Here is a 12,778-nt window from a genome sequence, read left to right on the forward strand (position 1 = left end):
CCATAAGATACATGACAAACCCTACTGCATTTGAATAGGGTACATCTTTCATAACTTCAACTTCTTTCTTTGTTTTAGGGCATTATTCTTTTGATAGAGTATACTAGCTTGTTATATATTGCTTAACAGCCTTTGCATCCTTCATAAAGAACTTGTCTATGATTTTCTCAATGTAATCAATGTCGAAAGGGCTGCGTGACTCGAGAGCGAACATGAAAAAGGCATGGAGGAGAATATTGAAAAATATACAGAGAAAGAAGCGACTAGGAGATCACGTACAGATGTGGTCACACCGAAAGTGTGGGCAGAGGTTATCACACATTCGAAAGACCCAAAACAATAGGTATAAAATGAAAGTAGTAAAACTAAATATCCATTAACTTATAATTTTTTTCTCTTTTTGCTAACAATAAATTTACTTTGAATTACAGGCAAGAGCTGAACAATATGCAAAAAACCGTAAATAGATGAAGATTCAAGGTGGATGGGGTCTAATACCATAGTCGGTCACATCTTCAGCGCGGTATGATGTTGTCAGTTGATTTGTCTAAAAATTAATATTTTTTCAATAATATATTTTTAATTTTTTTTATTGTATAAAAATAGGCTCATCTTGAGACGAGAGAACTTCCCAATGTCGTGGACACTTTTAAAAAGTTCCACAACAAGAACAACAAATTGCGCAATGAGCACACACAATAACTGCATGCATGTGAGTAATTTTATATCTTTATTACACTCGTTCTATATTTAATTACTATTCAACTCTAATAGTTTGTTCAAATTAGTTGTAGGTCAAAATAGTTGAGATTCCAGAAATTCAACCAGCGCCGACCAATGTCCCTCAACAATACAATATCGACCCCCACCCAATTCACGCAGACATGCCTATTATGACACAGGTGATGGGTGAGAGGTCACGCCACTTGAGGGGACTAGGCCAGTTACCGAGGCTTTGGGCAAGGGCCAAGAGGGCAACTCCCAAGTTAGGTTCCTTTGGCCAGGTTAGGTCAGGTAAGGGCGGGGCCAAGAGGGAAACTCCCAAGTCAGGTCCCTCTGGCCAATCTACTGTTACTCAGGAGGAATATGAGGCCCTGAAGCGAAGGGTGAAAGAGCAAGAAGCACGAAACGAGTGTCAGAAATAAATGATACAGACTCAGAATGAAATCCTAAACACGTTTCAGCAAAAATGATGCATCTAGCTAGCACAGTTCTAGGATTCAACAATCCCCTGATGGCTCCAATTCCACCATTTCGGTCTCCTAACGCTAGGTCTTCTTTACAGGCTGTCCCTTATGGGTGTGCAGAAAGTCATTCAATCCAATTACAACCGAAAAATCCAATCCCAACCGATCTAATAGAATCGGATATCCAATCATAATTGGATCGAATTGAATGTAAATTTTAAAAATCGAATCGGATCGGATCGGTTGTTGGATCGGACATCCGATCTAATGGATAACCGACCAAACCGATCCAATTATCATCCAATGGTCATCCAATTATATTTATATATTTTTAAAGTGCATTTATAATTTTATATATTTAATATATTTTATTTTAAAATATATATTAATTGATTTAATATACATTTAACACATGAGATTAAAGAAAAAAATCTTACATTTAAAATATTAATTCTCATCTTCCTAAACGCTAAGAAAATTGTTAATACGTGTTGAATAAATTTTATTTTTTGACAGTTTTATTGTGAGATCATGAGAATTAGGTTGGACTAAACTATTATATATATGTTAGATTATTAAGTTTTAAATTATATGTTTTTTATATATATTTTTCTTTTTAATGAAATTAACTTAAATGGTAGCTAAAAAGGATTGGATGGATCCAATCCAATTGAATAAAAAACCAGTCTATGCATCCAATGGTTGGAACCGATCCAATCAAAATACATTTGGTGGATCGGATCGGATCGGATGACTCAATTCAATTGGATTGGATCAGATAATAAAATTTAATATCCAATAAATAATTGGATTGGATTGGTTGGGTCCAAATTCATTGGATGTGATCCAATGAACACCCCTAAATTGTCCCTCCCAATCAAGACAATGATGACGACGACAACGCTGTTGACTTGTAGTTTTATTCTTTATTTTACACTATAAATAGTACTAACTTTTTTTGAGCTAACGATACTTTTATTTAGTTTTGTAATTATATTATAAATTTAAATTTTATAATATATTTCAAATTATATTTATATATTATTATTTTATTTTTTTTAATTTTATTATATATAAATATAAAATAAAAAAAAAAGTTTTGCTAGTGAAGTATATCTCGTCAGCAAAACTAAAAGAATTTTTTTGGAAAGTTTTACCGGCAAAGTAAGCTGCGTCCGTAAAATTTCTGTGGGTAAATAAATTTGGCGCAAAAATTTTCGCGGCGAGTGATTTTGTCGGCAAAATCTCGTTAACTAATTGTCGGTGGGAGACTTATGTCGGCCAATAAATTAAATTGCTGGCATAAAATGTTTTGCCGACGAGGTATGTTGTTTTGCGAACAAAACACCTTATGTCAACGAATCAACCCTGACAACCTTTGTTGTCGCAAAAGTTTGCTGGCAAAATAATACCGGCAATTTATGGCTACTTTTACCGGCTCGAGGTGGTAGGCTTTCTCAAGGAAACATGAGACAAGTGAGATATAGCAAAATCTTATTAGAGTTTTTTTTTGTTATTTCACAATTATTTTTAGTTTTAGTTTTTAAATATCTAAAAGAATTTAAATAAAAAATAATTAATAATTAATAAATGATCTAAAGACAAATAAGAGACTAACGGTGGTACTTGGGGAAGTTCGAGAACTATAACTAAACCTATTATTATCCTTAAAAGAAAATTATATGAATATATAATTTATAATTACATGCCAATTTCTTAGGGTAAAAAGAAAGTTTTTGTATAAGGTGGTGTCTCAAACATTATTATTCATATCCTCGTCTTGTTTGATGGTTAAAGCCTTAGCTTTGACGTAGAAAAATCCAACACCATGGCCGATGACAGCAACAATGAAAACACCGACATTGAAAGACATCAAAGAAAGCATAACCAAGTAAGAAACTGCAACCCGAAAGCCATACACGCAAGCGTGACTCAAAGCCGCCGTCATCGGAGGTACACCAGTACCTTCTTTGATGGAGGTTATGGAAGAGAGAACCTCAACTATGACAGCCATGCAAAACACTAAAACCAGAGCCACTATGTACTTGCCAGGGCTATGGCCGGGCCACCCTGAGTAGAGGATTATAGCGTTGGTACCCCATTCGAAGCTCATCCCACTTTGCATATTCATATTCATATTCATCGTCCCATCACTCGTGGTTCCCATAGCCATATAGAAAATTTTACTAATTACATGACCACATATATATAATTACATATATATTTATATATATTTGAGTTTCTTTGATATGATCAAAATTTGTTGTTGTATAGTGTTGTTAATTATTATATACAGTAGGTATATACCAAATATGATATTATAAACTTTTTGAAAGTTTTTTTTTTTTTTTTGATGTATGCATGATAGAATAATATATAGATTCAATATGTGTATGTTGATGTAAACAAAGTTTGTGTTGTGTATAACTCCGTATGAGAGACAAAATCATGAACCTATTAGATTCCTTTTTTTACTATTATATTGTCTACTCATGAGGAAGGTCTTAGAGTCGATCGTTACAAATAAATGTAGACTAAAAAAAGGAAAATCAAAACAAAGAGCATGGTCTGATGAAACAAACTAGTTAATAACTTCTTTTTCGCGGTGGATATTCAATATTTAAATATATATTTATATATCACTACTACAAACCAAGCTTTTAGAGGCACTTTTTTTCAGCAAATATTAAAGAATCGACGTTATAGGGTTGGAATTTTTGGAAGGGATTTTGACACCACCTACGGCGTCGGTTTTTTGGAAATAACCGACGCCATAGGGTGTCCCCCCTATGGCGATGGTTATTTCTAAAAAAACCGACGCCTAAAGGGTTTATAACCCTAGCCCAGCCCATCATCTTCCTCATTCGACCAGCCAACCCAGAAACCCCCAAACCAGAGAACCCCAAACCCTCTCCGCCAACCACCACGAAAAACCACCCCCATTTCACCATTTTTTCATCATTTTAGCTCATTTTTGTTTCTAAATCTTCTATTTTTCATACCTAAAACTATATACCTGAAAAGATCACATTTTCCCTCATTTTTTAGGGTAAACCGAAGGTAGAGGTAGTGGTGGTGGTGGTTATACCTCCGGCCACCGTTTTTAGTGGAGAAAACATTGTATTTCAACGTCTATTAAGGTATAAATCTAATTTCTATTAATTTTATTACTGTACATTGCTTTATTTTTTATTTTATAAATTTTTTTAGGGTTTTTCTATATTATTAAATATGTATTGTGTGTATATATTGTGAATGAGAAATGTATTGTGTGTATATATATTGTGAATGAAAAATTTGATATAGGAGAGTATATATGTATGTATTTTGTGTTGTATTGAATATGTATTGTGTGTGTATATATTGTGAATGAGAAATGAGATAAATAGGAGAGTATTTTATATATTGTATATGTATATATTGAGTATTTTAAACTAATAGTTTTGTTAAATATTGTGAATGAGAATGAGATAAGAGAGTATTAAAATAAAAGTTTAGAAATTATTTTCTAAAAAATTAGTTTAGAAACAAAAGTTTAAAAATTAACTCTATTTTGTATCAATTTTTTTTCTATTTTCAATTTTATTCATGTGTTTTTATTTTTTTTAGTAGCTAGTAGATAGTTAATTACAACTACTTAACAAGTTACTAATTTTCATTCTATTCATGTATTTTTAACTAGTTAGTAATAAATTAACTAGTTAGTAACTAAATACTCATAAATTATATAACTAGTAAGTAGCTAAATAAAAAAATTTGTAATTTTGTAGTATTTCTTTATGTTGTAGGTTGTGAGGTCAATTTGCAAGGATCTGACTTATTTGGTATTGATCGGTTTCTAGATAGCTCGAGGTATACACTCACTAAATTTTATTATAAATTAATTATGAATGCTTAGTAGAGTTTGTGTAAAGCCCGCTTAGTTAATTTGGAAATTAGCAGTTATTTATGTTAATCAGGAAATTATTTATAGCTATTTAAATAATTTATCATTGTTATTTATGGAATTCTGATATGCATGATGATGTCATTAGTAGCTTTTATATTTCGCATTTCCGGTGTCCGGTATTTTGGAACTCGGCGTTTGGCTCAGTAGAAATCACAACTTAGTATGTTAGTATTTTGGGGACGGGTTTTAGACATTGGGAATGTCGGGAATGGCCGGGAATTTAGAATGTCCCAAAAATACCCCTTTAGTATGATTTTCATGATTTTTTGGTGGAGGGGCAAAATGGTCTTTTTGCCCCATTAGTGTTTTGTCTTTTATGTGATTTATTAAATGGAAAAAATAAAGGTTTATTTTTATTATACATGGCTGAAATAAATGATTTATGTGATTTATAATACTTTTTCTCTCATTTCAAACACTTAGTCAAAAAGTTAAAAAATTCCAAACACACACACACAAAGCTCTCTCTTTTCCTCTCTTGTTCGGCCAAGCTTGGGGAGCAGCTAGGGCTGGAGTTTCTTGTTGATTTCAAGTTGTTTTTAGCAAGATCATAGTGATTTTAATTGAGGTAACTCTTGGCTTTAATTCTTGCTTGTTTTTCTTGAAGAAAATGTGTGAAAAGGTGAAATGCATGTTGGTTTCTATGTGATTCTTGCTGCTGTAATTTGAGGTTAATTTCTGAGTTTAAAGCTTGTTAGATTAAAGTTATTTGGGTTGTTTGAAGCATGATTAGTTAGGATTGTTCAAACTTTTAGTTTTATATGAAAAAGTATGAATTTTGGAAGGAAATTGTTATGATTTTGTTCTGTGATGTTGCTGTTGTTTCTAAATGTTTTCTGAGGTAATATTATGCTAGTTTAAGGTGAATTAAGCTAGTGGATTGCTTGTTTAGTTGGTTTTGCTCAAGCTTGAGTTTGGAACTCAAAGCTTGAGCTCCAATGGCAAATTTTGTATGTGTGGTTTCTGGGTAGGTTTGTTGCCTTGGATTTGTTCTTTAGGGTATTTAGAACAGGTCTGGAAAGTTTGGGACCAATTGGGGTCGAATTGGTCAAGTTATGGAATTTTGATGTTGCTGCCTGCGAGGAACCAGAATTCCGGTTGAGCATCCGGAATTCCGGATGGGGGTTCGAAATTTCCCGAGAACCGGAATTCGGTTGGGCAACCGTCTCTTAGGTTGGGGATTTTTCAGAACCCTAGTTTTCCTCGTTTTTGGGTTTTTAGGGGTATTGCCATGCTTTTTATCGATAGGGAAACTTTTAGTTTCAAGTTTTAGTCCCCGGGAAGTGATTTAGCGTGTCACTTATAGCGTTGTGATTTTTATGGTTTAGGAGCCGATAATCCGCCGTTCAGCTTCAGTTCCAGTCAGGTTGGAAGACACCCGAAATCGGAATCCGGGTAAGATTAGTATAACGGTATGCATATGTAGATTACATGTTTAGCGTGCATGTAGGAAGCTGTTAGATTACATTAGATATGTATTTAGGCTTCGAACCATCCAACCCCGTCACGTCGGTACAGCCGGAGTATGACCGACGGCGGAGTATGACCGGTTCGACCGATCAGCCGACACTTGGTTGGTGGTTCGGTGCTATTGACCTATCCCGTCGGTACGAGTGGAGTATGACCGGCGGCGGAGTATGACCGGTTCGACCGATCAGGAGGATACTTGTCAATAGTACCGTCCCCTGAACGTTCAAAACTCAGTACCATGTTGGACATGGCAGTAGTGCTCAGTACCATGTTGGACATGGCAGTAGCGGGACTCAGTATCGTGTTGGACACGGCAGTCAGTTTTATGTATGATATTATTATGCTTTTCTTACTGAGTCTGTCGACTCACAGTTTATGTTCATGTGTAGGTAAAGGCAAGGCTGTTGCTGATGGACCGTGACCGAGCATATGAGATTGTACATGTCGGGGCGGTTAGGCCTGGAGCGTACGATCCTCGGAACAGCAGGGCTGAGATTTTGTAACTGTCGTTAGACGACTTTATTTTGATGTAAAAGTTGATCAGTAAAAACGTTTGTAAATATTTTTATAAATCGGGATCCCGAGACTTTTTGTAAAATGGTTTATAAGTTTAATGAAAAGCAAAAATTTTAATTAATCACGTTTTTCCATAAACCTCGTTGATTAGCAACGAGCTGCACAGTACGTTTAAAAATCACGTAATACGCCTAAGATAGTTAGGGTGTTACAATTTGGTATCAGAGCCGCCAGGTTGTCTTCCGAAGATCGTCACGACATGTACAATCATCATCAGCAGTTAGCTCGGTTCACGGTTCAGTAAGCCTTTATTGCTTTAGTTGTTTATTTTATTCAGTTATGAAAAAAAAAAAAAGAAAAGCCTGTTAGGAAGCATGTTAGTAGCCTGATAGTAGAATAGGCGCATGTTTCATTTCTAATTTCCAAATTAAGCGGCATTAGTAAGCTCGCCTTGAATACGACCTGATATGCCAACTCTTGGTTTCGCAGGCGGTTCTAACTAGATGGACGCCAGGCGGACTACCAGGAGTCGAGGCAACTCCGTGGGGTCGAATCAGGGAGAGGGAGCTCGGTTTCCCCCACCTGCTAGGGGCGCGGTAGAGGTCCCCGAGGCAGGCTCGTGGTCGGGGTGATGAGAACCCGCCACGGGCTGCCCGGGCTCCCCGGCCGATCGTGGAGCCCCGAATCGGGAGTTGCGGTTTGCGGAGATGCAAGCCGGATCGAAGAACAAGACCTCGAGATTCGAGAGGTTGAGACGGCGGGGTGCTCCTGCCGGTTCCGGTGCCGGTAGTTCCGGCGGCACTCGCCCCTTTGCCGCCCGGGCCGAGATGGTAGTGGCGGCCCACAGATTGGAACCTTTATATGAGCGGTTCCGGAAGCAAGCACCTCCGGTATTCCTGGGAGGTCCAGATGTGTCGAAAGCCGAGCAGTGGCTGACGGTGATTACCCGAATCTTGAACTTCATGGGTGTCACCGGTAATGACAGAGTGGTGTGCGCCACATTTCAGTTCCAGGAGGACGCCCTGGTATGGTGGGACATGGTGTCTCAGATCCATGACGTCACCACCATGACTTGGGAGAGGTTCCAAGAACTCTTCAACGCGAAATACTATAATGAGGCGGTCAGAAGCGCCAAGAGGAAAGAGTTCGTTCACCTGACCCAGCGGGAGAACATGAGTGTCACTGAGTATACTACTCGGTTGTGGGATTGGCGAGGTTAGCCTCGGGGATTGTGCCGACCGACTTCGGCGGGGAAGGAGAAGTATCCGGACGGGTTGAATCCCAAGATCGGGCATGACCCGATGATTACCATCGACGACGACGGTACCACCTACGCTCGGATGGTGGAGAAGGCACCGCGAGCCGAGGGCGCGATGGGGTGTATGTCGGATTCGGCCCGGTACTCGGTTGGTGGCGGAGCTCCTACCCCTCCCGCATCGGGCTTCGGCAGGGGGAGTAGTGGTTCGGCCATTGATCGGAGGAAGAGGGCACCCACTGCTTCGGCGGCTCGAGCGAACAAGAGGTTCGGGGAACCGAACGAGAGGGAGTCGTCCTGGTGGTAATGAGACCCGATTCTCCTACCCCGAGTGCCCTATCTGCAAGAGGCACCATCGGGGAGAGTGCAAGGGGCAGGGATGCTTTCATTGTGGCATGCCCGGGCACTTCAAGAGGGAATGTCCCCAGCTTCGGCCAGAGGCACCGAGAGCTCCAGCGGTACCCACTCCAGCCAGGGTATTCGCGATCACGCAGGCTGATGCAGATGCCAGCCCATCAGTTGTTACAGGTCAGATTTTTATTAACGACTCGCTTTATTCAGTGCTGTTTGATTCTGGGGCTACACGTTCTTATGTGGCGGCCAGAGTCTTTAGTAAGTTGGGTAGACCCTTTGATAGATATGAGTCAGGGTTTGGAACCCCGTTACAGCGGAGAATTGGTTATCTCCAATAGGTGGATTAGGTCTATGCCGATCGGGATAGATGGTAGAGAGTTAAGCGGCGATCCGATAGAGATGAGCTTAGTCGAATTTGATATTATTTTCGGAATGGATTTCCTATCTAAATATTCGGCGAGCATTGGTGTAAGAGGAAGATGGTGGTCTTCCAACCGGAAAGTGAAGAACCGTTCGTATTTGTGGGTTCGGTTCGGGGATCTCGGATCCGGTGATCTCGGCTATGTCGGCGAGAGAATTATTGCACGGTGGGTGCTTAGGGTTTACGGCCGTGGTGGTGGACACCACTCGGCCGGACACCATTCGGCCGAGAGGACATCGAGTGGTTCGGGAATTTTTGGACGTTTTTCCCGAAGAACTTCCGGGGTTACCACCTCAGAGGGAGATTGACTTCGTGATTGACTTGGCACCAGGGGTGGATCCGGTTTCTAAAGCCCCGTATAGGATGGCTCCGAGCTGAACTTAAGGAATTGAAGATTCGGCTCCAAGGGTTGCTTGACATAGGGTTCATTCGGCCCGGTGTGTCACCTTGGGGAGCCCGGTTTTGTTCGTGAAGAAGAAGGATGGATCTATGAGGATGTGCATCGACTACGAGAGAGTTGAACAAGCCGACGGTGAAGAATAAATATCCATTACCTAGGATCGATGACTTGTTCGATCGGCTTCGGGGGAAGACGGTCTTTTCTAAGATTGATCTCCGTTCGGGTTATCATCGGTTGAGAATCCGAGAGGAGGACATTCCAAAGACAGCTTTCCGCACTAGGTATGGACACTACGAGTTCCTGGTTATGTCATTCGGACTAACCAATGCTCCTGCAGCATTCATGGACCTGATGAATAGAGTATTCAAGGATTTCCTCGATATCTGTGTAATTGTGTTTATCGACGACATCCTCGTGTACTCTCAGTCAGAAGAGGAGCATGAGTTACATCTTCAGATGGTACTGTAACGACTTCGAGAACATAGACTCTACGCCAAGTTCAAGAAATGTGAGTTCTGGTTGTCTCAGGTGTCCTTCCTAGGACACATTGTGGGTAAGGACGGGATCAAGGTGGATCCCGGGAAGATCGAATCCGTCAGGGATTGGCCGAGACCGAAGACAGTGACAGAGATCAGAAGCTTCTTGGGGTTAGCTGGGTACTACCGTAGGTTCGTGGAGGGGTTCTCCAAAATTTCAATGCCCCTAACCGAGCTTACAAAGAAGAATCAGCGATTTATCTGGTCGGATAAATGCGAAGCTAGTTTTCAGGAGCTGAAACAGAGGTTGATTACTGCTCCGGTACTAGCTTTGCCTTCGGACGAGGAGAAGTTCGTGGTCTATTGTGACTCATCCAAACAGGGTTTGGGGTGCGTATTGATGCAAGCCGATAGGGTTATCGCTTACGCCTCCCGTCAGTTAAAGGATTATGAACAGCGATACCCGACTCATGATTTAGAATTGGCCGCAGTGGTTTTTGCACTGAAGATTTGGCGGCATTACTTGTATGGGGAGAAGTGCGAGATCTATACCGACCATAAAAGTCTCAAGTATTTCTTTACTCAGAAAGATTTGAACATGAGACAAAGGCGTTGGTTGGAATTAGTGAAGGACTATGATTGTGAGATCCTTTACCATCCCAGGAAAGCCAATGTAGTGGCTGATGCCCTGAGCAGAAAGGGTCCCGGGCAAGTAGCTAGCATGGTTCAGATCTCACCCCAGCTAGCAGAGGATATGGTTAGATCCAGCATTGAGTTTGTGGTAGGTCAGCTTCACAACTTAACGCTGCAATCTGATCTGTTAGAAAGAATAAAGGTTGCTCAGACGACAGATCCGGAGTTAGTGAAGATCCGAGATGAGATATTGGCTGGTCAAGCCAAAGACTTTTCAGTGACAGACAGTGGGATGCTTTTGTATAAAGCTAGGGTTTGTGTTCCGAGCAGTGTGGACTTGAGGAACGAGATCTTTGAGGAGGCTCATTCTACTCCATATTCTCTACATCCCGGCACCACCAAGATGTACCAAGATTTGAAACCGTACTTCTGGTGGAGCGGTATGAAGAAGAATTTGGTAGAACTCGTATCGAGATGCCTCACGTGTCAGCAGATCAAGGCTGAACATCAGAGACCAGCAGGGTTGTTGCAGCCTCTAACCGTACCAGAATGGAAATGGGAGGATATTACGATGGATTTTGTGGTCGGGTTACCTAGGACCACGGGTATGTATGATTCCATCTGGGTAGTGGTGGACCGATTTACGAAATCTGCTCATTTTCTGCCGGTCAGAACAACATTTACAGTGGATCAGTTGGCAGAGTTATACGTCAGGGAAATAGTGAGACTTCACGGGGTACCGAAGTCTATAGTTTCGGACAGGGATCCGAAATTCACCTCCAAATTTTGGCAAAGTTTGCAACGGGCAATGGGTACGAAGCTAAAATTCAGTACAGCATTCCATCCTCAGACAGATGGTCAGTCCGAAAGGACAATTCAAATATTGGAGGATATGCTGAGAGCCTGTGTTATGGACTTTGAGGGTTCATGGAGTAAATACCTACCGTTAATTGAGTTCTCGTACAACAACAGTTACTAGAGTACGATAGGGATGGCACCCTATGAACTGTTGTACGGTAGGAAATGTAGATCCCCTATCCACTGGGATGAGACAGGGGAGAGGAAATACCTAGGTCCAGAGTCAGTTCAGCGGACCAATGAGGCAATAGAGAAGATAAAAGCTAGAATGCTTGCCTCACGGAAGCGGACGGAAGAGTTACGCAGATCCGAAACGTAGGGATGTTGAGTTCCGAGTAGGGGACCATGTGTTTTTGCGAGTATCTCCGATGAAGGGGATTAAACGTTTCGGGAAAAGAGGCAAGTTATGCCCTAGGTTTACAGGACCTTTCGAGATTCTCGAGAAGATAGGTCAAGTGGCATATCGGTTAGCATTGCCTCCAGCTTTATCAGCAGTGCACAACGTATTTCATGTCTCAATGTTGAGAAAATACGTTTCAGACCCCTCTCATATACTCAGTTATGAGAGCCTTCAGCTTCAGTCAAATATGTCTTATGAGGAACAGCCAGTGCATATCCTGGATAGAAAGGATAAAGTCCTTCGGAATAAGACCATAACGTTGGTGAAGGTTCTCTGGAGAAACAGTAAGGTGGAAGAAGCCACCTGGGAGCTAGAATCAGATATGCGAGCTCAATATCCAGAGTTATTCAGGTTAGATTTCGGGGACGAAATCCTTTTAAGGGGGGGATAGTTGTAAAGCCCGCTTAGTTAATTTGGAAATTAGCAGTTATTTATGTTAATCAGGAAATTATTTATAGCTATTTAAATAATTTATCATTGTTATTTATGGAATTCTGATATGCATGATGATGTCATTAGTAGCTTTTATATTTCGCATTTCCGGTGTCCGGTATTTTGGAACTCGGCGTTTGGCTCAGTAGAAATCACAACTTAGTATGTTAGTATTTTGGGGACGGGTTTTAGACATTGGGAATGTCGGGAATGGCCGGGAATTTAGAATGTCCCAAAAATACCCCTTTAGTATGATTTTCATGATTTTTTGGTGGAGGGGCAAAATGGTCTTTTTGCCCCATTAGTGTTTTGTCTTTTATGTGATTTATTAAATGGAAAAAATAAAGGTTTATTTTTATTATACATGGCTGAAATAAATGATTTATGTGATTTATAATACTTTTTCTCTCATTTCAAACACTTAGTC

General features: G+C 40.4%; 1 protein-coding gene across 1 annotated transcript; it reads right to left on the minus strand.

Annotated features, from left to right (window-relative positions):
* Positions 1-2,940: 2,940 nt before the first annotated feature.
* LOC115696340 (copper transporter 1-like) lies at positions 2,941-3,360 on the minus strand. Its single transcript, XM_030623244.1, has one exon. It carries the CDS (start codon positions 3,358-3,360, stop codon positions 2,941-2,943), a length of 420 nt encoding a protein of 139 aa, XP_030479104.1.
* Between the last annotated feature and the right edge of the window lie 9,418 nt (positions 3,361-12,778).

The sequence above is a fragment of the Cannabis sativa genome, chromosome 7 (genome assembly GCF_029168945.1).
Source record: "Cannabis sativa cultivar Pink pepper isolate KNU-18-1 chromosome 7, ASM2916894v1, whole genome shotgun sequence".
NCBI lineage: Eukaryota > Viridiplantae > Streptophyta > Magnoliopsida > Rosales > Cannabaceae > Cannabis > Cannabis sativa.

What these genes read in the sequence shown, in the direction of transcription:
- LOC115696340 (XM_030623244.1), bottom strand. Translation starts at nt 3,360, where the DNA reads ATGGCTATGGGAACCACGAGTGATGGGACGATGAATATGAATATGAAT.